This window comes from Sardina pilchardus, chromosome 22 (assembly GCF_963854185.1).
Source record: "Sardina pilchardus chromosome 22, fSarPil1.1, whole genome shotgun sequence".
In the NCBI taxonomy this organism is placed as follows: domain Eukaryota; kingdom Metazoa; phylum Chordata; class Actinopteri; order Clupeiformes; family Clupeidae; genus Sardina; species Sardina pilchardus.
Genome location: NC_085015.1, coordinates 4,194,419 through 4,221,827, shown reverse-complemented (window position 1 = coordinate 4,221,827; position 27,409 = coordinate 4,194,419). Strand labels below are relative to the sequence as shown.

The window sequence follows — 27,409 nt, the reverse complement described above, 5'->3', positions numbered from 1 at the left end:
CGCGGCTTTTGCGAACGGTCAATTAGTATTATGCTATATTGTTAGACAAACTTTCACTTCAAAGCAGTCAATGTTTGTGCCAAAATTGTTTACAAAAAGTTTGTGAAAACTGTGCACATCAGGGGTCTGCTTTACTAATGTAAGATAGGCTACATAATTACAATTGTTCATTCTTTTGTATGTTTGCATGAGAGATACTTTTGAAAACAACAGCAAATATGGGTGCTATTATTTTGGGATGTTTCTCTCATGCAAGCATCAAAAGCCGTTTTCAGACAGGTTTCTGCACATTCTGCGATAATTACCTGCCGCATTTCTGACGCTGGCGGACATTCAGACATGACGCATAGGGTATTTGCTGAAAGTAAAAGTCTGTGAACATTGCGAAAATACACCCCTGTCTGAAAACGGCTATACTCTGGTAGGCAAATGGAGAAATAAAATGATATGGTTTATATTGAAATTTTATTTGAATGCCTGAATGTAAGAAAACACAATACCAACTTTTGTCTATGGTAAACGGCCATGCAGATAGGTGTAAATATGGAGATCTTTAAATGAAAGACTAAGGCTACAATCTTCTGACCATGTTATATCCACATTTGACTACCGGTAAACAATAGGCTACTCAATGCTAAACAATGTTTGCCCTGTTTGTATGGAAGTTGCGGGAATCCACGTTGCTCTATTAAATGTAGTTAAATAATTAAATAGCCTTCCGACAGGTTGAAGTAGAGCTTTGATATAACGTTATCGTGTAGTTTCAGTTTCAGTTCCAGTCACGCAAACGCGCGCACACATGCATTCAATGAAAGCTCACACCACCACTTAATTGTATGGCTCTATGTTTAATCACATCGAATTAGCTAGCATTTCCTCCTGATTGCAGAAACGTTTGCTTTCTTTTTCTGTCGGTCCGCGATTGCGTGATCAATTGCGCAGCAAATTATCAGGTGAAGCACCGGACCTAATTTCACTCAAAGAGCAAAGAGTTCAATACGGAACAAGACTTTTATGTGTCAAATATGGGACGATTCTGTATTATACTGAATGGTTGCCAACCCTAAGTCAGGGGCATAAAGGCCACTGTGGCCGTACGATGGTTTTTTTTTCAAGGGGCATCAAGGCCAAAGTGTAGGGCAACGGCGGCCATGGCCGCATGGCCGCGGTATAATTCCCACCCTGATTACAATAGTTCATTATTTTGCATGTTTGCATGAGATACTTATGAAAACAACAGCAAATATGAGTGCCATTGCTTTGGGATGTTTCCCTCATGGAAGCATCATAAGCCGTTTTCAGACAGGTTTCTGCACATTCTGTGATAATTACCTGCCACATTTCTGACGATAGCGGACATTCAGACATGACGCATAGGGTGCTGAAAGTAAAAGTCCGTGAACATTGTGAAAATACACCGCTGTCTGAAAATGGCTATACTCTGGTAGGCAAATGGAGAAATAAAATGATATGGTTTAAAAATCATTTGAATGCCTGAATGCAAGAAAACACAATACCAACTTTTGTCTATGGTAAACGGCCGTGCATATAGGTGTAAATCTGGAGATCTTTAAATGAAAGACTAAGGCTACAATCATCAGGTAAACAATACTCAATGCTAAACAATGTTTGACCTGTTTGTATGGAAGTTGCGGGAATCCACGTTGCTCTATTAAATGTTGTTAAATAATCAAATGCAGAAGCAGAGCTTTGCCACTAACATAGTCTCCAAAAGGCAGATGTTCTCCTTCAGAATCAGAATAGGCGAGTTACAGACCCAAGACTTCATCACACGCAAACTTTTTTGTCAACATTTGGTGTATTTCTGCTTCAATTTGTGCATTAGTAATTAAATTTGCTCACTTCAGCGTTTTAAAAAGGAAATGCGTCTTCTTCTTGTTTTTCTCGCGAGTAATACAGGTACTTCCTGAAAACTTTGTGTGACAAATTTGGGCTTGAATCGAAGCTCAGGATGTCTGCCAACTAGTGGTGGAGAGTACAGTTGAGATTTGTCACCCTACTTGGATCTATCGCCTGTTTTAATCAGTCGTGTTGCTTGTCGCAATCAAGCGCCTGTGGCGAGAAAAGGGTTAAAGGTTGGATATTTTCTCATTTTTTTTTATTCAAGGCATTCAAATCACAAACAACAAACAAACTGGATGCATGCATGTTAAAACTGGTGCCGGACGTTGCAACTATTTAACGCCATGTTTTCAAAAATGTCGGCTGCCAAATGCCATGCTAACTGGCTGAAGCTAACTCTAAAAAACCTGACTCCCTGGTCCCATCCCCTGGAAAAATGAAGCAGGAGGGTTTGTAGTCACACCCCCTCGACAAAGATATAGGACTTCCTGCTTTTAATGATGCGAAATGACGATTTTATACCATTGAAAGCAGGAAGTGCAACATTGAAATCCGTATTTTACCCTTTGTGGACGGCCCATTGAAATATGGTTTGATTTCGAACCATGACGTGTTCGCCGTGTTTGAATCACGCATTTAACCTCACCGATGAAAAAAACTATGTAGATACGTTGTCAACAGCTAGCCAATCACTGTCAAGTAGTTTAGTTCGTTTTGATAGCCTAATTGGCTGAGTTTTATGTCATTTTACATCTTGTGATTGCCCCGCCTATGAAACTTCCGCGTTCGGCTCATTCGTGGCTGTACAATGAATAAACATGTCGGACCGTACATATCCTCAAGTGCGTGTTTCAGCTGCTGAGGTGGCAGAAATGTGTTGTCAACACATAAATGATGACAATAGCAGTGAAGACACTGAAATAGGTGGCTTATCTAGTGGAAAAGAGTACGAGTTGGACCGTGAACTGGATGGAGACTTTCGTGACTCTGACTCCGACGACGACTAGCTGCTATGACGACAAAAATGTGAGTAAACAAATAAACTTCTTGAAACTCAAGATTGTCTTTTACTACTATTTACACTACTTACAGCTTCATGACACATTATATTTTCGTGGGATAACACTCTGAGTGCCTTTTGTATGGTGTGTTTTTTGTCTGTCACAACTGAAAGAAATGATTGACTTTTTGTCCATTGCTGCTTATGTTTATTGATTGTTATTTTTCGTGATTTGATAATTGCACTTCTTTATTGAGTTACCACATCTAAAAAAAAATGACTGAAGCAATATGATTTGTAATAATTTATGTTTGCAAATAAATCAACTAAATACAATCAAAATAGATGTTGGGTGTTGTGATGGTTTACAAAAAAAAGTTAAAGGAACCGTGTGTAGGAAATGTATTTCAATTAATCATAAAATGGCCCTGATATGTCACTAGACATTTAGAAATCATGCTAATTTCAAATACTTATATCACTGACAACAGTAGTCCGGCCAAGATATTGTCATTTAAAAGTGGAGTTGCAGCCCTCAACTGATGTTGATGTTGTTACAGTGGGTATGGGTTGAGAATGCACCTTCTCCCGCGGGACTCCCGAAGAGATCCCGCAGGCTGTCAAGCCGATTTTTTTCGAGGCTAAGGCAATGTACCCAAACAACCACCAGGTGGCAGAAAGTTTCATCCCGCATTTCAAAATGATGAAGACCGCATATCCGTCAATAGTCGACTCCTTAATCTCATTTAATCATTACAATGAAGGTGATGACTGGCGAAATTATTCAAACGACGTTTCAATGAACCATTGTTGAAATGAATGAAAATGGTCATAGAAAATCGCCTACAGCCTAATGCCGACACAGCTGATTCTTTGATTGATTCTAAGCTGTTTTGATGTAGGGGATGGGTAAACTGGCGCGCTACAAACATGCTACCAATCAAATGTAATATTAGTAGGACTAGCCTACTTAGACACTTTAGTCATAGGCAACGTTGCCATGTTAATTTGGGCTAGAAGTGCTTGCTTGTGGTGGCGCTCCTGTCCGCTGCTTCTCCCTAATTGTGTGGCAAATTTGTCAGCAATCAGCTTAAATGTCAAATCATATTTATTTCTCTTTGTCGCCATGGTATTGGGGGAAACGCGGAGAAACGAGATGGTCGGTCCTCGTATTTTTTCTTCGCGTTTCGTTATAAGACATATATAAGTAATAGTTAGTCTTCTTCCGTATTGAACGGGACGCTCTTTGTTCCGTATTTTAAGGAACTACTCAATGCACACACACTACAATGAAAAACACACAAAGAAATCACTAAACATATAGCCTACAACCTAATGACACCTTAATGCAGCGTTTCTCAAACTATGGGCCGCGAAACGTGGAGACTGCTGCTGGTCCGCGAGACATGGAGTGAAATTAGGTCCGGTGATCTGATAATTTGCTGCGCAATTGACCAAGCAACCGCGGACCGACAGAAAAAGAAAGCAAACGTTGCTGCGGAAATGCTTGCTATTTTGATGTGTTTAAACATAGAGCCATACAATTAGGTGTGTCTGTTATTATGATAATTTTCGAGCATAACTGCTTGTCCATAGCTCAGTGACAGGTGTTGATAGCCTTGCCATAAGCACTGCTGCAGGTGCTTCTTTTATTATGCGGTTACAGCATAAGCGCTTACTCATATAGACTATAACTCAGGGACAGGTGCAAAACCACCAACTGGGATGGATCGAAGGGCAAGCAAGCACTGCCACACAACATGAAGGCCTTTGTGTTGTCAACACTAAACAGAAAGTTTCCTACGATGGGGAGAAGTGGCCGCAAGGACTGCATCGATAAGATCAACGAATACAGTAATGTTTTACAACCCAGCTGGTATCCGCTGTTCATTCCGACATATCCCCACTCGGCGGTAGGCCTAGGCCTATTTAACCGTGTGGTCTTCTTCAGATTAAAATTCAAGTACGTGTGCTATTTAACCCCTCGAGACCGACTGCAGTCTGCTGACACAGCCAGACGACTCTCCCAACCCATTCATTTGTTTTGGCCGATATAACATTCATTCGTTTTGTGCGTATATAGATTCCTGCATGCTGCATTACCGTGACCCTTAGCCTACCTTGTGGATGATTTTTTCTCATTGGAATACAGCAGGACAGAATGCCTTTTATCTAACAAACGCAAAAGCTGAGATTGTTGGAAGGAATAGGCTACTCAACAAACTTGTTTTTCGTTTCTGGGAGATCTCGTTATCGTTTTGGATTGTCGGATTTTTATACTTATTGTTTGGACTTATGGACAATGAACTTTGAGGGGTGGTTGTTAGTGCTTTACAAAGCTTTGTGTTAATAAGTGTTGGTCCTCCTATCCTCCAGCTCACTGCGCGATGCAGTTGCGCATAGTGGCCACGAAGTCATTAACTGTTTACGACACAATACATGATATTTGTGTTTTTCGTTTCTTAGATTTAATGCATGTTTGACATGTAAACAGGCCTTCAGTCCGTTAATTTAAGGCCCTCTTTTGCATGGGGTTGCTCGCATCCGCCCGTAACCTAGGCTATTATGTGCGTAGTGGCTGCATACTCTTGATTATAATAAGAGGCAAATTGTTACAGGACAACTTAAACTGACTTCCCCAATGCTTCCCCGCAGCACATTACATTTTAATATAGGCTAATATAGGATGAACAAAGTCTATGGACTTGCTATATTAAATCCAGTAGCCTAATAATTCTATGTGCCACGTCCGATTTCGCAAGTGATGTAGTAGGCTACGTTTAAACATCGACAAACGTCTGTGAGACTACCCATTTCATGAAGAGCAATTGTCTTGTGCGATCATTCCCCCTCCCCCACACTTGTCTAACCAGTTCACTAGACATTATAGCCTACCTATATGCAGCATTGAGGACGATTGCCTCCCTCCCCCCTCTCTCTCGACAGACACTTCCTGACACTAGGGCTCGGGATCATGACATCAAAACTTCGCGGGCACAGCCACATTGGCAGCTTCACTCCTTAGTTTACTATGGATTACTATGGATTTACTCCCGCCTTTTAGTGTGTTCCTGTTACTTAGTTTTTGCCTTCTTGGTCGTATGTTGCTGTGTAGTGGGGTGTAACAGTGCAACCCACGATCGCAAGAGGAAAAGAATAAATCGCTACTATATTTCTGCTTCTTGTCTTGTGCATCTGAATTAGGGCTTTGACTCCGAACTTCGTTATTCGAATATAATTCGAATTTTTGAAAAATATATGATATTCGAACGAATTTTAGGCAGCTCTTAATATTCGAACCTGTTATGAGCATTATTTTTTTGTACATGTGTTTGCATGCAAACGTTGTTTTCAGATTCAGCGGCTTTCTCACATCTGGTAAAGTCGTGAATCATGAGCTCATTAGCAAGGCTATTAGGCTTACTCATCTGGGCTCCTGTAGGTGATGTTAGCGAGTGGTTTGACTAGCCTATTCAGTTTCCCCACGTGTATGTAAGTTTCAAGGTAAGCTATAATAACTTCCTCATTGGGACAGGCCCTTTTAAGTCTTGGAGTTGGAAGACATTGGTATTGAGATGGTCAATCAACTTGAATGCAAGAGTTTTAATCTGTGCAGCATGCTAATCATGCTAACCGGATAATTTAGCTTGTTGTCCTCTATGCGTCATTGCTTTCACGATTGTGAATGTTTAGGATGCATGTCGAGGGACGGGTGTCCATTGAGCGCGCACGAGAGAGGACGAGAGAAAGCGGGCCATGGAGAATGAGTTTAGGCTACTTAGGCTATACTGTTTGGTAAAGTTGTATGCATAGTGCCTCCACCTGAACAGCGTTATGTCGGTGCAATCAAGCTTCCAGGGATCTTGTTTTCATGGAGACAGACGCGGTCTGCACGGAGTAGGGGCTGTGTACGTGTGTGTGTGTGTTTGTGTGAGAGAGAGAGAGACACAGACACAGACGCATGAGTGACAGAGAGACGGAGGGAGAGCAGGAAAAGGGAATTCAGCTTAATGAATGCTGCGTGTTTTTCCAATAGCATAAAAATAATGGTCAAAATATTATTAACAAATATTCGAATACATTCGAAGTTTGATATTAATAACCAAACGAACTTCGAATACGATTTTTGGCCAAAAGTCAAAGCCCTAATCTGAATGAATGGATATTACGCTCAGTGCGCTACCAAATGGCGGCGATATTCCTAGAATGCAAGGCGTGTGCCCGAGCCCTATTATGTAAATGTAAAAATGTGTGTGTGTGTGTGTGTGTGTGTGTGTGTGTGTGTGTGTGTGTGTGTGTGTGTGTGTGCGCGCTGAACCACGAATTCACATATTAACTTTTCTTTTCAGCAGACATCGCAATCATAAAAAAATCGCAAAACTTTTTAATAAAATAATGCCTCTTGTCTTAATGGGTTCCGGAGGTTCGTAGAGTAAGTTTTGAACCCCGGTCGCTGACGTGTGATTAAGATGCCTCAACCAGTTACGCCACAGTTCGAGTGTCAATATCTTCGCACTTAGCCAAGAAATATAAAGGATTCAGTCAGTCGAGTTCATTTATTCGCGGCATGCACTTGAAACGCCGATCAAAAGTTCTGACATGTTAAACTGACGTTAGTCATTAATTCACCACATGATAAAATGCTGTTATATTGACGCACAGTAGCCCACGGTAGTCTATGTCTATCTCTGAATCAACATGAACATGCATAACGAGATCCAATATTCTAAGTTCCTAGAAACTTCTTTTGCGGAGCTAGGCCTACTAGTCGATGGTTACAATGAATCACCCTCACTGCCCTATCGCATATCTGACCATCCATTGTTACAATGTTACAAAATGCGCAATCTTCTCCATGCATGTAGCCTACGGTTATAAGTAAAGTGACATGATAGGCATGTAGGCCTATCATGATATTTCTGTTAAATACATTTTATTTTCAGTTGTCAAAAGTGGTGGGGACAAAATCTGTGATAAAGTGCTGGGTAAGCTACCCAGCGTTGCCGGTTAAAATGAACATGCCTCCGTTTTTAAATAGCCTATAGGCCTACACATTTCTAAGTATTCCTAGCATAAATGTAGCCTAAATGTCCATCTTGTCCATCTCTTTCGTCTTCGCCTTGACAATAATAGCCTATTCACGGAAATGCGGTCTTGTAACCGTAATGAATTAATGAATTAATCTAAGGTTGCCTATCGAGTCTTTCAGGTTGAATTGAAGGCTTCTAAAACCATTTTCATTAATTTCAACAATGGTTTATTGAAACGTCATTTGATTATAATTTCGCCAGTCATCACCTTCATTTTAATGATTAAATGAGACGGATTAAATGAGACGGATATGCGGAGCATTTCTCTCCCTCTCCATTGACCAAAACGTTGCTCTGGCATCTCTGCTGGACTGACTGAGTTATAGGCTACGTCGAGTGAGAGAGCCAGCTGTGAGGTAGGCTGTAAAACATTAGAAAACTCTGAAACTGCAATCTGACATGCCGAGCGTGATGTCTCTTTTCTCCGCTCGTCACCAGCGCGGTGTCTTCGGGTTTTTCCGTGTTTTCCGGTATGAGCCGAACCTTCATTTTATTAGGGCGGTCTTATGTTGCCCCCTTGCGGTTGCAAAGTCCCGATGCTTCGGGATTCCCGATGTGCGGGAAAGAAAGGAGCATTCTCAACCCGTACCATCTGTATGTTGTGTTTTGGTTTGATGCGCCGCCCTACACTTATCTACGAATCACGAAGTCAGTAGTATTTCGCCGTCCGGGTTGCCAGCTATGCTAGTTACAACCATAGACAGCTGCAGCTACAAACGTGTCAGATAAAAAATGTCTAACGTTATGGAACCTAAAAGACCTTGTTATGAATCCGAAATACGTCTAAATAAAACAAGGATTTAGAAGATTGAGACGGCTGAAAACGGAGAAGAATTTGAAGACAGACGTGTTGTTAATTTGCTCCTGGACAGGTAAAGATTAATCAGTTTGGCTAACTTACTTGTAGGCTACTGTAAATGGACATTTTAAATAGCCTATTCATGACAGTTGAACAAATTATGCATGTTCGTGCAAAGTAACGTTATGTTGGCCATATGGAGGAGGTGTCAGGCATGCAAACTGGTCAGGGGTGAAAAAGGTGAGACTCTTCTGCAAGTCACACACATAACTCAAACGGTTACGTGCGTTACGTGTGGTCTGAAGCATGCAGTCGCAACTTTTTTTTGGCTACGTTACTATAGCGAATCATTTGAGTTGCATATCTTTTGCGTAGGCTTTGCGTAGGCTTTGCGTAAGGTCTATGCGCAGTGTGCTTCGCGTAACAGGGCCCACTTTTCTAAAAGACAGCATTATCATGTCAATCAACTACGTCTCTGGACAAAACGAACCAGCCCAGTTTATGAGCATTTAATTCAACTGTCACATTAGCCTTTGATATACTGATAAAGTCTGTCTATTTGCTTCACCTTTTGCCGATCTAGATGGTTCAAACTGCACGCATTCTTCATCAAAAATAACTCGTTATGTCTACATGTTTGTCTAATTTCGCTAAACTTTCATCATTGGACGAAAACAACCTATGCTATGTTGCTACTCTAATCTCAGCGTCTTTTTCTAATAGAAGTTGAAAGTTTTAACTAGCCCACCTGTGAAATCCCTCGGCATCTCTTCTCGCCAGAATCACAATATTCCACCTGACATCTCAGACGCATCTATCTGCGCTCACAACAGAGGCTATACTTGGCGTGCGCATTCTGTTCGCGTTGCGTCTTTGTCAACAATTCGCTTCCACTAATGTTTATTAAACGCATAGGGGCTACATTCACGCATCCCTTGCTGATCAGACACGTTTTAAATGCGGCTCTAGAAACACCTCAAGATGCGTTAGCGTCTGCGCATGATTTCTAAACTCAGTTGTAAATTCAATTCACCTTGACCCCCCCCCCCCCCCTAAATATTTTCTCATCGGATCTGCACGAACCATGTAAGTCACCTATTTTTGATTCAAAACGGCGAATTTCGCCGAAAGGTGAGGAGTTTGCATGCCTGAGGTGTGTCATTGAATTGAAAAGGTAGGCTAATTGTTTGGGAAATAAAAGCAGCTAGTAGGCCTAGTCATTGCTAACGTTAGCAATGCATTATCAGAGTTCGTTTCTCTGTCATTATGCTGAGGAAAGCAGCACTTGCCATTGAAAGCTAGCAGCCTACGTTCCTGCTGCAGCTAGCTGGCAACCGCGACTCAGAGGGGAGGGGGAGGCGATACACCGCTCTACAGTATTTTGAAAGTAATTGCTGTACTCGTTTTGGCCAAAATCCTACATACGATTCCTTTAAAATGTACATATTTGGGTTATTTAGGTGCAACTTTTTGTGGGTCACTAAAAGGTTAACACTTTCTTTTCCATAAGGATTTCTATTACCCGTCCTAAAGTATAATGAAACATGCCATATATAGCTCTGTCTCATGGATATATGGCCAAAATAACTTATTTTGACCATTCTGTGTGGATTTTGAGGTCAAATGTCAAATCGGGCAGTGAAGACATTCTACTCTGTAAAGATTCTACAATTTTCTGCAAACGGACAGGACATAATGAATTGACCATAACTTTTGAGCAGAAAGTGATAAAATGATTCTGTTTTTTTTTGCTGGAGTAGGGGACAACATTGCTAGTCTGTCATATACTCTAAGTTGTTCTCTATCTACAACAGTAATTCGAGAAAAATAAGGTTTATGTTGAAAAACTGTATTTTTTTTTTTCGGATTCATTTTGAGCATATTTCTAGACATAATTATGCTACCTTCACTAGTGATGCTCCGATCGATCGGCCGCCGATCATGATCGGCCGATATTGGCTAAAAATGGCTTGATCGGTGAAGCTCAAAAGCGCCGATCAAAAAAGCCGATCATGTGACCTAAATTAATTGCGTGACATTTTTTCACCTGCAGGCGCGGCGCACAGGCACACAACAGCCTAGAGTAGAGAGGAGCTTGCATTGGCAAACATGAGTAGGCTAAAGGTTCAGTGTAAAATTAACCATTTGCAATGTATGTCGTGCTGAAATCCCTCGAGGTGGAAGCCACCAAAGACGTTTTAACACCACTGACGGACAACTGAATATGTCGGGTATGAGAAACTAAACCAGCCAACTTCCCCATCCTTCAATCAGCCGACTGTAGGCCTACTAATGATAGGGATGATAAGATGGAAAGGCATTACGTTCAGAATTAATTTGCCTCCTCGAACAACCTCTATTTCGTTGTGGAGGATAAAGCCCAGTTATGATTTTGCAAATATCTGTAGCCTAAAAGATTTTTGAAAGACAGTCAGACTCTCACATCTAAAGACAAATCATAGAGTTTTAAGTCACAAACTAGTCACAGACTATGCAGACATGCGATAATATCAGACATGTTTGATATTGTTGTAACGGCAGAATTAGAAAAAGACTCCGACTGGCTTACAACCGCTAATTAACACCTTACATTAAACGAGTACACGGGAGCGCACCGCGCCATGATTTCTGTCCCGACTTTGGATATTTATTCATCGACTGTGAAAACATGGCAATATCGCGCAATGTAAGTCGGCCCTTACCTGCCTTGATCCACGATATTACCCCGCAGGCATAAAATACTAGCCTAATGTGTATCTCCCCGCGTTACCAAACAGTGTAGCCTACATTGACAAGCTGAAGAATAGGCATATTAGCTTCCCAAGCGCAGACGCCTGTCCAATGTCCCTGCTAGCTTAACAGCGCACTTTATTGACTCAAACTGGTGGCATTTAACGGCATGTTTCAGTCATGGGGGATTCCAAGATAAAAAAGACTTGCAATTTATTGCTTACAGTAGCTTACATTATTTATTTTTTGGGGGATTTGGAACAGAGAAAAGGCCATAGTTTTGCACTTTGAGGCAGTAGGTTTTGGTGTAACACGTTTTTCATTTAATGTAGTCAGTCTATTTAGAAGCTATACTTTTCAAGTAGCCTAGGCAATGTAATTTGGTCCCATCCCATTTAGGTGATCTGTGTGTTGGTCTGCCTGACCCCCTCCTTGTATCATTTTATGTCTCGCTGCATATTTGGAAAAGATGGCCAATGTAATTTCATTTTCTAAATACAAATCGATAAATGGTGGTTCTTCAACATCTTGACTAGCCTATAGGCCTACTGTCTTTTATGCCACTTACATTAATTCATAGTTAGTTTAATTTCTACAAATGATGCAAACTCTGCTAGACTATTGTTAAAAGACTCTCATTCCCCTGCCATTCTGTGATCGGCAGTGATCGGCAATCGGCCGATCATGATTCTGATGATCGGTAATCGGTGATCGGCCCCAAAAATGCTGATCGGAGCATCTCTAACCTTCACACACAATTATTTATGTTTTATACCATTTTAAAGTGTTCTTTCTTCTGATTACAATGGTGTGTATATGTTATCTCTGCCATGTAGTATGGCCACACAGTAAGCTTTTTTGTGCCATGAGGTCATCAAGTGTGGCAAAAATGGAATGTTCGGGGCAGTCAACAAAGGGTTAAAGGTGCACTATGAGATCCTTTTTGACGTCACTTCTGTTGACGTTCCATAAACACCAAAACAAAACAAACGCAAAGGGCGCAGGATTTTAGAATGTTCCTTGTGGAGTCGGAATAAATTGTTGCAAATCCGACATCAGCGTTCTATGCTTCCCCCTTCTGTCGGACTGACTGTCAGCTGAGTTATAGCAAGCAAAGTCTTTTTAAAGCAAGTGTCTCTGGTTATAGCCAGCCTCTGTAACTTGCTAACTTTAAGACCGTTCATTTGGATAACAACGAGATACACTTACTCACGTAACCTTCGGCTGTAGGATAGATTATCGAAACACGTTCTGCACAAACATTTCGTTTTCCATGAACTTGTTCCATTAAGTCTAAGTAGTCAGGCTTTTTAAAACACTGCTAGCTGGTATAAAACGAGTGGAAAAGCCAGGCCACAGGCAGCCCTAGGCAAACAATGATTTCCATGCAAACTGAAAATTGGACGATGAGTTGTGTTGGATTAATCCATACAGTTAGCGATTACAGTGGCACCTGGAAATTATGCATTCATTCATCATGTCACGGGCAGACATTTTTTGGGGGGTGTGAGGTCTCTGTTAAACGATTTCCCCCCTTTTAATCCCCCATAAATACCAGTGGCCTAGGTCTAGTGAGGGAAATTAGCTTTATTTGTTATTAAAATATGACGAGGAGGACCCCAACGAATTTCCTTCCACAACATCGGAAACCCTTAAATAAACAGTCTGATAGTCTATGGATAGCGCTGCCATATCCTACTAAACATGACTTAAACTTCGTCAAACTATTTTATGTCCCGACTCGACTGTATGTGGCCTCGACACTTTGCGCACAGTAGCCTGGGCCTAGAGATAATGAAAGGGAGCGAGCGACATCTTTAGCCTAGGCTACTGTCTATGAGCGACACAGCACAGCAGCCAATAATGGAAAAGACGGCTACCGTAAGACCAAGTTAACTACAAGGATACGCTAGGCTGTCGTGGTTAGTAGGCTAGGCTGTCCGTCAATGTTGCAGTTGAGAGAAATAAGAGAATATGGGCTACAATGAACCCATTCAGGCATTAAGCTTGTGTTTATTTGTGCGTTCACAGACTGCACAACAAGCTTTCACTGGAGGCAGCATATACGGCGTGTTTTACGATTTTTTACGATTATGATCACTGCTTCTTCATTACTCACAACACCTGTTCGGTCCTGTTCTGGACTCCCGTTTTAAAAGTAGCCTAGGCTTATAGTGGTTGCATGTCGTACCATGTTACTTGACTTAGCCTACATTATAGTGATTGGTAGCCTAATGCGCCAGTGGCCGTAAACAAAGGTTAACTTAGCCTACGGATAGAAAATAAGAAAAAAAGATGATAATATAACAAGTTAGTTTGCCTGCTAGCTAGCTTAACAGAATCTCCCAATGGGAATTGATGTGATATATTCATCAGCGCATTTATAGGCCTACATTATCTGACTAAGTAAAGGCCTAGGCTATTACCTCCTTATTCAGTGGAAAGTTGAAAAAATAATAAATCGTGCCTTTCACACGGCCAGATCTTGCAGTTCATTACCGAGTAAACAACAACAAAAAAAAACAGCTGACAATGGCAAAAACAGCTGTTTAGGTGGGTTTATGATTGAACTGTGTCTGAAATGTTGCGCTGAGTCCGCCTGACGTCGAACTCAGAGCTTCATTCCTTTGACGTAATAACTGATCAATCTGGCTCTGTTCTAGAATCTTTGGTTTGTTATTGTTTTGGTGCACATCCTGCGCCCCTATTGTTGTTAACGTTTGTTTTGAGGATTACAGCCCCTGTGTTGTCTTTTGATATCGGGTTTTTTCACATTGTATTCAGTGGACAGACAGCAAGCTGATCAAGGGGAGAAACATACGATTTGAGATACAAATGAAATCTCGCTAAGATCAAGCAGGATCTCATAGTGCACCTTTAAGGTCAGTACTGCATTTGTGTGCAAAGTGACTTGTTTACTTGGAGTTAACTACACCAGACTCACATGCCAGTGTCCAGAGAGATCAGCTGTGCTCCTGGGTTCTGCTGGGCTTTGTTATTGAGGTACAGCTCTGCATCATCTGATTGGGAGCTGCTAGCAGAGGCTGCTGCTGCTGGACTCTCCTTCAGGAAGATACGACCATTCACTCTAGAAGATAAATGATTACTAATGTGTTAATACTCATGTTTCTACAGTTTACACACTATTAAGGCAAATGAGTACTGATATGATAAGTCACATTAGTTTATCCACTTTGCACACTATAAAACACACACACACACACACACACACACACAAACACACATACATTTTGCACACACAACCCCACATACTGCATCTCATCATTTTCCTTTCCACAGGCAAGACTCAATCAGAGTCGAGTATAGCCCCTTTCACATTCAGAAACGATACATTAGCGTTTAAGACATAGCGGGTTCAGGGGATTTCGCAATGTGAAAGGTAGACGTGTTCTGGTCCCGGGTTGTCTGAAGCCGGTTTCAGAGGCGAGTTATGGGAGGCGTTGCCTAGCAGCACGTCACACGCAATTTGGGAGTGAACAATGACGTTAAGCATGCCTTGGACCTCGGAGATAAACTGATAAACACAACTGTCATGCTAGTTCTACGTGGTTTAGCTTCCAAATGATGGCGGGACACTTGTTATGTTATTTGAATGCCAAATGAGGTCCTTTTGTCTGTCGAAGTCATATTTCAGTGTGCTGAGTCCTGAACAACTTCTGCTCTGACAGTTAGCTCGTTGGCTAGTTAGCTATCATTAGGCAAACTTTCTAAAAAGACGTGCTACTGGCAGCAGACGGTTTTGGTAACCTAGCAACAATAAACACTTGACCGAAGTGCTGAGAAAAGGAGGTTCAGGGCACTCTCAGCATAAAAAACGTGATTGTTGGACACTATATATATCTATGGACACAGCAGCTAAAGTTATCCTAGTCTCTTGTGTGTTTCCTGTATTTTAACCTCCTGCCTGGCTAAATACGTCATCAGTCACACACCCCTAATAGCGGGGTTGACCTCTGTTCCTTTCATATTCAACACGGCTCGGCTCTGATACTACCCCCCGAGACGGGTTGGATTGCCGAGGCGGGTTGACTCCCCACCCTGTGTCGTCAATGTGAAAGGAACAGCCTTAACGTTAAATTCGGCTGATTTAGCGTTAAATTCGGTGAATGTGAAAGGGGCTTATGACTGTCCTCTCCGGGGGTGGGGTGGGGGTGGAGACAGTCATACCACATCGGGTAGTGGATTTGTAGTTCTTATGAGACATAAGAAACTACAAATTTGACTTGCTTCCAGTGGCGTTTTCTCCTAGACGCCAAGGGAAGCCAGGCTTCCCCTATCTCGTCTGACAATCACTATTATTGTAAATACAGCATTTTATTTAATCATTTTACAGTTTTGTGAATTCTTTCGGTGCAGTCATCTCCCGTTTTCATTTCGTATCTTGCAATGAGTGAAAGAGTGCCCCCTTAAATTGTATGAATGTGAATGTGGTGAAATACAGCAATTGCCCTCAAATAGGGAAGAAAAATGGGGCTTCGCAGCTTTCCTGCTTGGGCCCCCAATAATAATAATAAGAAGAATACTAACAAACACAATGGGGTCCGCAGCGTCGCTGCTTGGCCCCCAATGAATAACGAAACGCAATATGTGGTTGCCGGTGATGAATCTGTGGCACGCCGCCACAAGTTACTCTATGTGTGGGAAACACTGACATTACATTCCATCCTTAATTCAGTCAATTCGCTCTCAGACTTACTCTAGTTTCTCTAGTTTGCAGTGGGGATTCTTTAGGAGCTCTGAGAGATGCTGAACTCCTGCATCATGAAGTGTATTGCCCATCAGGTTCAGGTCCTTCAAACTGCAGGAGTTTAAACTGGCAGCTGATGCTATCGCAGCACAGCTCTTCTCTGTGATGGAACAATGACACAACCTGGAGAAACATAACACATGATGACGTATCTGATTATTAAAGCGTAACACTTACCAACTCTCCCTTTACCAGCACCTCTCAAAGGAAAATCCATATAAGGCAATTATGTAATGCTATATCTTGACTTTCCAGAATCAGCTTTATCAGTTTTTCTTCATAAATGCATTTGGTAAGTGTTCTTCTGTTTTAAACTGGTTTCGCAAACTCCATTGTTGGTGATTTGCTTTATGCAGGGTGTGATTTGTAGGGGGGGATGGAAGGATTTCCCTCCCCTCTGGTTTTCCTATCCCTACCTCTGCTAAATTATTTTTATTTCCGGTGGGGACAAGGACTTCCCCCCCCTTGATATCGATGAATGCAACTTAACTGATGCTAGCTTACCAAATTTTAAAAAAACTTTACTTAGGATACACTGTAAAACTAAGCGGAACAACAGAGTACATTTCTTATTTCCTTAGTGTGTTATAAGGCAATTATGTAATGCTATATCTTGACTTTCCAGAATCAGCTTTATCAGTTTTTCTTCATAAATGCATTTGGTAAGTGTTCTTCTGTTTTAAACTGGTTTCGCAAACTCCATTGTTGGTGATTTGCTTTATGCAGGGTGTGATTTGTAGGGGGAGATGGAAGGATTTCCCTCCCCTCTGGTTTTCCTATCCCTACCTCTGCTAAATTATTTTTATTTCCAGTGGGGACAAGGACTTCCCCCCCCTTGATATCGATGAATGCAACTTAACTGATGCTAGCTTACCAAATTTTAAAAAAACTTTACTTAGGATACACTGTAAAACTAAGCGGAACAACAGAGTACATTTCTTATTTCCTTAGTGTGTTTTATGTTTTAAGTAGGCTAGCATTCAGAGTTACAGAATAGAAACGAATGTGTTGCTAATGTCTATGAGAAATCACATAGAGATGGTAACCGTTAGCATAATCTATAAAAGTAGCTTTTTCCAGTAGGCCTGTTAGCCTTTTTGATGCTCATTGAGCTCAATGCAAATCAAACAGGCTAATAGGCCTACTGGAAAAAGCACCATGCCAATCTCTAGCTATGGTGAAGGGTATGTGATGTGATGTGGGGCTATTTTAATTCCAAAGGCCAAGGGAACTTTATCAGGATGCATAATATCCTGGATCCATGAAATAGCTGGCCTTTAAAAATAAAAATCTGCCTGCCCCTATGTTAACCCTATGTGTTAAATTCCCATAGGGTTACATAGGGGGTCAAATACTTCCATCCCTTAGCATTTAAGGAAAACATTTATTTATTTACGATACATTCTTCACTCACAAAGAAAATTGGTGTCCTTGGCAGTTTGATTTTTACTCATTTCTTGAATTAAGGCATTAAGATCAATTGTCAAATGATGATTTTATATTCATGTTTTAGCATGGCATCAAATACATGTGCTCCACACTGTATATCCCGCCGCTAGTTCAGACTCACTGTAGTTTCTCCAGTTTGCAGTGGGGATTCTTGAGGAGCTCTGAGAGATGCTGAACTGCATCATGAAGCTCATTGTGACTCAGGTACAGCTCCTTCAAACTGCAGGAGATTGATCTGGCAGCTGACGCTATCGCAGCACAGCTCTTCTCTGTGAGGAAACAACCACTCAGCCTGGAGAAACATATCACATGATGAAATATATGTTTATTACACTCACATACTGTAACTATACAACACACACACACAAACACACTTTCTTCCATACGTTGCATTTTATCATCATATATCTTAGAGGGCAACTGATGCACACATACACACATAATTCATCAATCAGAATGCCGAACACACACACACGCACACACACAAACACGCACACACACGCACACGCACGCACACGCACACGCACACGCACACGCACACGCACACGCACACACACACACACATCACAGCTTGACACACAAAACACATACATAAACATGCAAACACATACACATTACACTGTGACATAATAATCACTATCACAGAAATATAATACATACCCCTACTGATGTCACTGTCTGTCGCACGCACGCACGCACGCACGCACGCACGCACGCACGCACGCACGCACACACGCACACACGCACACACACACACACACACACACACACACACACACACAGTAGTGAACTACTCCCCATGAAGCCCCTCTAATCACACGCATCACTGGGTACTCCCCCCATACACAGATATGTTGTTGTGTGTTCAGACTCACTCTAGTTTCTCCAGTTTGCAGTGGGGATTCTTGAGGAGCTCTGAGAGATGCTGAACTCCTGCATCATGAAGTTCATTGTCACTCAGGTTCAGCTCCTTCAAACTGCAGGAGTTTGATCTGGCAGCTGACACTATCGCAACACAGCTCTTCTCTGTGAGGGAACAACCACTCAGCCTGGAGAAACATATCACATGATTACATATCTGATTGTTACACTCACACACTGTACATCTAACTATTGAGAATGAGGAGTCATGTGCCGTTTTGGGCTGGTCGGCCATGTTGGCAGGACACGCTATTGGTTGCCAGGGGCAACGCCTTCAGAACTTAACAGAGGCGTTTTCCAAATGTATCGTGTGAGGTACTGGGAGCAGTTTTTAACGCAGCAGTGATTTCCAGGCAAAACAGTGCAGAATTGCAATAACCTCCTCTATTATCGAGTTAAAGGGATAGTTCGGGTTTTAAGACACGAAGTTATATGGGTTCCCTGTCAGCAACGTTGTGCATCAGCACTGACTTACCCCCCGACAGCGTCCTGTGAGCCGAGATCCAGCCGGTTTTTGATCGTTTTTGATGCCGGACTATTTTCTTCAGCAAGTTTCTGGGGTCACGAAAGTAAAGTGTTTTTCTTCTCAAAACCATATGCGTTCAACAGAGTGATATGTTTGCACCACAAAAACGTTGTCCAGCTGTCAGTAGCGCGCAGTGATAGGAATCGCGAAAAATAAGTAAGTGATAACAAGGTTTGAATTTTTCCTGGACAACGTTTTTGTGGTGCAAATATATCACTCTTTTGAACGCATATGGTTTTGAGAAGAAAAACACTTTACTTTCGTGACCCCAGAAACTTGCCGGACTACTTTCTTCAGCATCAAAAACCGGCTGGATCTCGGCTCACAGGACGCTGTTGCGGGGTAAGTCAGTGTTGATGCACAACGTTGCTGACGGGGAACCCATATAACTTTGTGTCTTAAAACCCGAACTATCCCTTTAACAACCAACGTAAACAACAGGGTTCGTACACCTTTTTCATGGCCAAATTCAAGCACTTTTTAAGGACTTTCAAGACCAGTTTTCCAGTACTGAAATCGAGTGTGAACAAATCCAAAGCCCTGTTGTTTGAGGTCACTGTAGGACAAAGAACCAGAAAATTTGATACAACCTAAGCCGAATACAGAACCAGCAGCTATCATTAGGTTAACTGAGTGTGCCCCATTTCATTAGTGTTTTCTGCTGCTCTATGTCATATCAAGTTTCCTTGATCTTTTTCTTACTGACAGCATTCGATGATGTTGAACAGCATGAATTGATTCACACCATATTTCAGGGGTGTGATTGGCAAAGGACAAAAAAAGAGGAAAATATACCCAGCACCCCCAGACATTTTGGAAAAATAACCCCTTAAATGATGACATCCGATGATTTTATGTTCTGGTAACACTTTACTTGACGGGTTTGTTCATAACACATTCATAACAGCTTTCATGAACTGCACATGAAGCATTCATGACTGTTTCATGAAACATGACACAACATTCATACCAACCCTTTCATGAATGTGGAAGACAAAACGTCAAAAACTTTAGACAAAATAAAAGTCCAACAGTCGCAAAGGAGCATTGCTGTCTTTTTTGTCTTAGCCAACCTGATCATGTCACATCTTAGTCAACGGGGAAGTCCAGTGTCCAGGAGAATTTAGTTTGTCTGTTTGTTTATTTTATGATAGTAACCTCTGAAGAATGCAAAATTGTCTCTAAATAGATATATAAAACAGGAATGTCCAACCATTCAGAGGTCCACAAATGGTCAGTAGCCTAGTTCACTTCCCAGTATGATGAATACTTCACAACTTGTATAGTAAAGTGACATTTGAAGTAGACTTCATAAACTATTCATGAGATGTTTACAAACACTGGAGAGGTTTCATAATACCCTTTATATGGACTACTAGATTGTTGGACTTTTATTTTGACAAGTTTTCGTCGTTTTGTCTTCCACATTCATGAAAGTGTTGGTATGAATGTTGAGTCACGTTACATGAATCAGTCATGAATGCTTCATGTGGAGTTCATGACAGCTGTAATGAATGTGTTATGAATGAACCCGTCAAGTAAAGTGTTACCAGAATTATTGATAAACTGTGATACATATATTTCAAACATTATAACATACTACAATATAGTCTATATATAGCCTAGGCCTACTCAAGGCTAAACCAGATATGGCAACGCTTTAGAATAACATGTGCTTATTAGCTATTAATAGTGCATAATAAGCAGTTAACAATTAGTTACTAACAGTTAGCTAACTGTTGTTATCCTTTAATAACATTAACTAACTGTTAACATACAGCTTGTAAGTGTTAATAAGCAGCATTTAAAGGTGCTTACAAGCATATTTGTTAACAGTTAACGTGCAGCTTGTAAGTGTTAACAAGCAGCTTGTTAATGGTGAAAAAAAGACATTTTGTTTCTAATTCCCGCCAATGTTTTTTTTATCATACCAATTACTCCTTTTACAAATATAAAACACACACTAAGAGCTAGAGGAGTCGGAGACTATAAATAGGGACAGACATCCTGCTTCACCTCTATTTGACCTAATGCTAATACGACCCATTATTGTTTTAAGCTAACTAGCTTAAACTTTGTGTAAGCCTCGGTTGCTAGGTAACCAAATATTTACGCCAAAGATTCTAGAGCGGAGCGTAGCGCTCTATGATCTTTGCTTTACACGTAGACTGCGGAAAAAATGACTGTTTTATGCATTCACTGAACTGAAACACCATCAGAAACATATTTGTAAAAAGAGTAATTGGTATGAAAAAAAAAAACATGGGCGGGAATTAAAAACAACTAAAACAATTTCACCTGCTGTGTTAGTGTGAACTAAGCTCAGTGAGATACAGCATACAGTGCGACGCAGGCGGCCCGGGTTCGCATCCCACCATCTACAGCAATTTTGAAGGTGCATTTCTCACAGCTTAACCGATTGAAAGATAGAACGTTAGGCTAACTGTTAGTTACATAGTTCACACTTTAGATTGGGGGGCTGCAGAATTTACTACAAGCAGGTAAGAAGTGGCTTGTTAACTGTTAGTTACATACCGTAAAACTTCAAACAATAGCCGAGTCCCAAATAGATGCATGTCTCTTTTAAACGCCTGGTGTGGCTACAGATTTGGGTTAAAAGCCGGTCTCCAACAGAAGCCTGGTCTGTTTTTTTAGTTTCGGGTTGTATTTATTCTTCTTATACCCGTCTGATTGTCTGTTTAAGCCAGCATGGTGCAGATTGCGCACACTAAATTTATAATCGTGGGCAGCCGTGGTGTACTGGTTAGCGCATCGGGCTTGTAACCGGAGGGTCGCCGGTTCGATCCCCGACCAGTCCACCACGGCTGAAGTGCCCTTGAGCAAGGCACCTAACCCCTCACTGCTCCCCGAGCGCCGCTGGTTGGGCAGGCAGCTCACTGCTCTGGGTTGTGTGATTCACCTCACTGTGTGTTCACTGTGTGCTGTGTGTTCACTAATTCGGTTAAATTGGGTTAAATGCAGAGAACTGAATTTCCCTCATGGGATCAAAAAAGTATATATTCTATTCTATTCTATTCTAATTGCATGACTGCAGAGGTGAAAGCCAGAGTTCCAAATTCTAAACTGTATTCGACATTGGCCTAACGGTATGTCCTGCATTATTTAATTAATGCCATTTTGTTACATTTGCGCACTAGACAACATATTTTATCAAGAACTTTCTTTGTTTAGTTTCACTTTCTCTCGTTTCTCCGCGTTTCTCCGCGTTTCTCTCAATACCATGGCGGAAAAGAAAAAGACAAAGACATGATTTGATTTAAATGATATTTAAGCTGACAGTTGTCAAATTTGCCTAACAAAATTCGGGAGAAGCAGCGGCAAGATATTTCTCCGGTTGATCCAAAGAGGGTGCGTAAAGGCTCAGCTGCAACGTCTGTCTCAAGTTCATAGGCTCGATGGTAACTTGAATTGTTCAGCCCGCTGTCACATCGTTTTGTTATTTTTAAGCGGCCACTAATTTAAGACACAGCCTATTATAGTAAGCTAATTCTAATATGATCTGATTTGTGAAACACATTCGAATTATAGGCTAAATAAAGTAGCCTACCGTAATATAATGTGGTAACCTCCTGTTGTCATGCTTTCCGTCTGCTTGCTATTGGGTAGTTATTTCTAATCCTACAATAAACCAACACTCAACTAACAACACTAAATTAAACGCCTGTCTCATATAGACGCCTGTGCATTTTGGCGATTTGGCAAAATAAAAGCCTGGGCTATTGTTTGGAGTTTTACGGTAGTTCTCACTTTAGATTGGGGGGCTGCAGAATTTATTACAAGTAGGTAAGAAATGTCTTTTTTCACCATTAACTCATTGGCTGCCAGCGATTTTCAGTGCAGAGCGCTCCATACTGCCAGACGTTTTACAGCATTTTGACTGTTTTTCCAAGATCCACCGAACGGTGAGCTTTATGACTATGTAAACACCGAAGGTACCAAATGAAAGAGTAGACTCTCTTCTTTCACCAGGAAAAAACGGCTTGTTTCTATCGTTTTCCGTTCTTTAGTAATCGTCAGTAGAACATGGGTTAGTTTTGCTAAAAACACCTGTTTGACCAAAACATGGAGAAAACAATCTTTTTGTGAAAATCAACTTTTTAACGTTAGCGTTTCAGTAGTATGTCAACCACGATTGCACTGTTATCTCGTCAGTCTCGTCAAGGTTGCTAGGGACTCTGATGGTCGCTAAAGACTCTGAACAGGATGCTAGACTTAGCAAGCTAGCACTAGCAAGGTTGTTGTTAGTCTATATCGCGATATCCAATGTAAATGGATCATACCGTTCACGTGTTTTCCATCCTTGATTTAAGAAGTAAGCATATTTATTCCCTGCATCGCGTGCAAACTAGATCCACTGTGGTCGATCTTCAGTGTGTTTGCTAGTTGTCTCTGCATGACTTGTGCACTCTAGGCAGATACTAATGATCCAAATGGCACTGTTGCCATCTAGAGGTTCAGATCGCTAGTGCAGTCTGTTTACAAGCCTGAAACTCTGCCAGATCGTTCCCAAGCCCACCCAGGAGCCCTCCCCATTGAAAACGGCAATTGACGTCTATAGACGTCAATGGCAGTCAACGCATGTGTCTAAATTGACGTTTAAAGACGTCAAAGGCAGTGAATGAGTTAACAAGATGCTTGTTAACACTTACAAGCTGCACGTTAACTGTTAACAAATATGCTTGTAAGCACCTTTAAATGCTGCTTATTAACACTTACAAGCTGTATGTTAACAGTAAGTTAATGTTATTAAAGGATAACAACAGTTAACTAACTGTTAGTAACTATTTGTTAACTGCTTATTATGCACTGTTAATAGCTAATAAGCACATGTTATTCTAAAGCGTTACCATAACATGTTTTGTTTTCACTTAAACAAGTTATAATTGACTACATTTTTTAGTATAGGCCTACTTGATAACATATAGCCTGCCCCCTTACAGTCCTCTAATCCTGTAGCCTACAATATAGGCTAGTGAACCATAGATGATATTGATGCTGTTTGAAGAGATTGCTTGATGATATTCAAGTTCCAAAGAAAATCAAATTGCACCACTCCCTCTCCTTCCAAAGTAACATGTCCTACACCGCTCCTCCTAAAAAAAATGTCAGGCCCTTCTGTTATAGGGTACATAGTTGTTCAAATGCACACACTAAATGAAGAGCTAGGATTAAAATTCAGACTGTGCCTTTAAATAGGCGACTTTTTTCATCTATCAGCACAATGCTACAGTAAGCCAATTACAATAAAAAAAATCAGCTCAATATTATGTGCAAGACTGATGTTTATCAAGCATGCCAACCAGAGCGGTAGATAAAATACTGATGCCAACGAGTTAATCTCTTAGCACTATCGTCATACGTTTTCTCATAGTGAGATGGCTATCCCGAAATATGTTTTGAATGACATGGGGCGCACGGAGGTGAACGGCTGGAAAAAAATGACAAGGTGTTAACTAAACAATTTAATTAACCTAAGGTAGACAGGCTTTGTGGCTAAAACGATGAAAACCAGTAGGCTAGTCTGCCACAGCTAACTTCAAGAACTACTCCCTACGACCCTCCTCCACCCACACTCATCAGTGGGTTCTCCCCGCACAGACAGATCTGTTCTTGTGTGTTCAGACTCACTTTAGTGTCTCCAGTTTGCAATGGGGATTCTTGAGGAGCTCTGAGAGATGCTGAACTCCTGCATCATGAAGATCATTGTAACTCAGGTGCAGCTCCTTCAAACTGTAGGAGTTTGATCTGGCAGCTGACGCCATCACAGCACAGCTCTTCTCTGTGAGGGAACAACTACTCAGCCTGGAGAAACATAGCATATGACAACATATCTGATTATTACACTCACAGACTGTACATCTAACTATACCTACCACACATACGCACACATACACACACTTTCTTCCATACACTGCATTTCATCATCATTGTATACTCATCTGAGTAAGCCACTGATATACATATTCAGCATCATTCAACAATCAGAGGTCCACACACATACATATCATTTATCACAGGTTGACATACACAAACATACATAAACAGAGATGCAAACACACACAACACTGTGACTTAAAGCAGAAGTATGTAAGATTGTTTAGCTTAAATTTGCCTTAACTAATCAGCTTCGAAGTCATTGGAATGGTTATTTGACTTATTTTGGTTTAAATGATGGCTGTCTCGCTTCCCCCAAGCGCCTCTGAGCGGAAAAACCACGCATGCAAGTGTTCTGCCACCAGGCCGGTGGTAGGGGTGTGAACCTCTCCCTTTTAAGGCGATTTGATTGGTATTGATTCATAAAGCTACGATTCACAGATGATGCGGTTAAATACAGACCCATGCAGTGCGATTCGTTACGATGCGATACGATGCAGTAATAGGCCCAAAAATGCAATGTAGTTCTTAATCTCATTTTATTTTCCAAATGCAGATTTTTTTTTCTTTTGTACTTTTTTTTTGCTACTTTAACTCATTAACTGCCATTGACGTCTTAAAACGTCAATTTAGACACATACGTTGACTGCCATTGACGTCCGTTTTCAATGGGGAGGGCTCCTGGGGGGGCTTGGGAACGATCTGGCAGAGTTTCAGGCTTGTAAACAGACTGCACTAGCGATCCGAACCTCTAGATGGCAACAGTGCCATTTGGATCATTAGTATCTGCCTAGAGTGCACAAGTCATGCAGAGACAACTAGCAAACACACTGAAGATCGACCACAGTGGATCTAGTTTGCACGCGATGCAGGGAATAAATATGCTTACTTCTTACATCAAGGATGGAAAACACGTGAACGGTATGATCCATTTACATTGGATATTGCGATATAGACTAACAACAACCTTGCTAGTGCTAGCTTGCTAAGTCTAGCATCCTGTTCAGAGTCTTTAGCGACCATCAGAGTCCCTAGCAACCTTGACGAGACTGACGAGATAACAGTGCAATCGTGGTTGACATACTACTGAAACACTAACGTTAAAAAGTTGATTTTCACAAAAAGATCGTTTTCTCCATGTTTTGGTCAAAAACAGGTGTTTTTAGCAAAACTAACCCATGTTCTACTGACGATTACTAAAGAACGGAAAACGATAGAAACAAGCCGTTTTTTCCTGGTGAAAGAAGAGAGTCTACTCTTTCATTTGGTACCTTCGGTGTTTACATAGTCATAAAGCTCACCGTTCGGTGGATCTTGGAAAAACAGTCAAAATGCTGTAGAACGTCTGGCAGTATGGAGCGCTCTGCACTGAAAATCGCTGGCAGCCAATGAGTTAAATGGCATGAGAAAAGTCATTAGTTATATTTTTTCCAAAAGACTTGATTGACTGGATTGACAGACTGAACAAACATTTTGATAATAAGAACGTGGCCAAATGCCTCTAAATGAAATCACTCGGCCAATTAATGGAGATATTCATATCACCCTATACTTAGCTGCTGAACCAATCACAATAGTTCAACACTAGAAGCGCCGTGCCGTTCTGACCCACTTATACCTAGAAGCGCCGCACCCCGGTCATTTGATTGGTTTGACGACCTACTAAAAGCGCCGTGCTGGTGTGAACTACTTTAAGCACAGCTGAGGCGGTCAAAAGACTGCTGAGTCCTTGGACTGGGAGGCTGTTACTTACACATAATGATAGCTAGATGGCGCTTCGTGCACGAATCAAATCGTTTGGTCATAAATTCAGTTTGCACTAAGCCATGTGTCATCTTGTCAGACCGTGTTGTTGATAGTCTGTGGTTGTTTCCTTATGACATACAGCACGTTTGAGTTATCTGTTCATTTATTTGTGTCGATTTGTGTTGTTTGAGGTAAAAACTCTGGAAGAGTTCTTGAACAAACCTTAAGCAAACTTGACTTAAAACTGTAACACCGGCCCGCAGTTCAGGTTTGGGCAGATAATCTAAGCTCTAAAATGAATGGGTGGCTAGTTCTAATTCACTCCCCAAATTCACTTCTATTCATTTAATAGGTAGCCTATTCGCGCGGCCGAAAATGATCGGACCTGGAACAAAGAGCCTAGGCTAGTCTGGTTTCAATTACACTGTAGCCAGGATTTCATGCCACATTTTACAGGCTACTGCGGCTACTTTCTAAAACAATTTTCAATCATTTAGGGAGAAGCATCTTGTAGGGTTTAGGTACCTCGGAGGGAGGGAGATAGAGAGAGCAGCTATGCTGAGCAGGCATAGGCAGGAGAAGTAGCCTAATTAAAAACTAGAAATGCAATTCCAAGGAATTA

At 41.3% G+C, this 27,409-nt stretch overlaps 1 protein-coding gene across 4 annotated transcripts in view; it reads right to left on the bottom strand.

The window, feature by feature from the left end:
* The window catches only part of LOC134070012 (uncharacterized), a 274,775-nt gene that overhangs the window by 72,526 nt on the left and 174,840 nt on the right, over positions 1–27,409 (bottom strand). For all 4 annotated transcript variants that reach the window (XM_062526196.1, XM_062526198.1, XM_062526197.1 and 1 more), the window contains 5 exons: positions 24,796–24,969; positions 18,575–18,748; positions 17,821–17,991; positions 16,200–16,373; positions 14,427–14,570 (listed from right to left, as the gene is read on the bottom strand). In XM_062526196.1, coding sequence (XP_062382180.1) covers positions 14,427–14,570; positions 16,200–16,373; positions 17,821–17,991; positions 18,575–18,748; positions 24,796–24,969 — 837 coding nt within the window. The remainder of the gene's footprint in view (positions 1–14,426; positions 14,571–16,199; positions 16,374–17,820; positions 17,992–18,574; positions 18,749–24,795; positions 24,970–27,409) is intronic.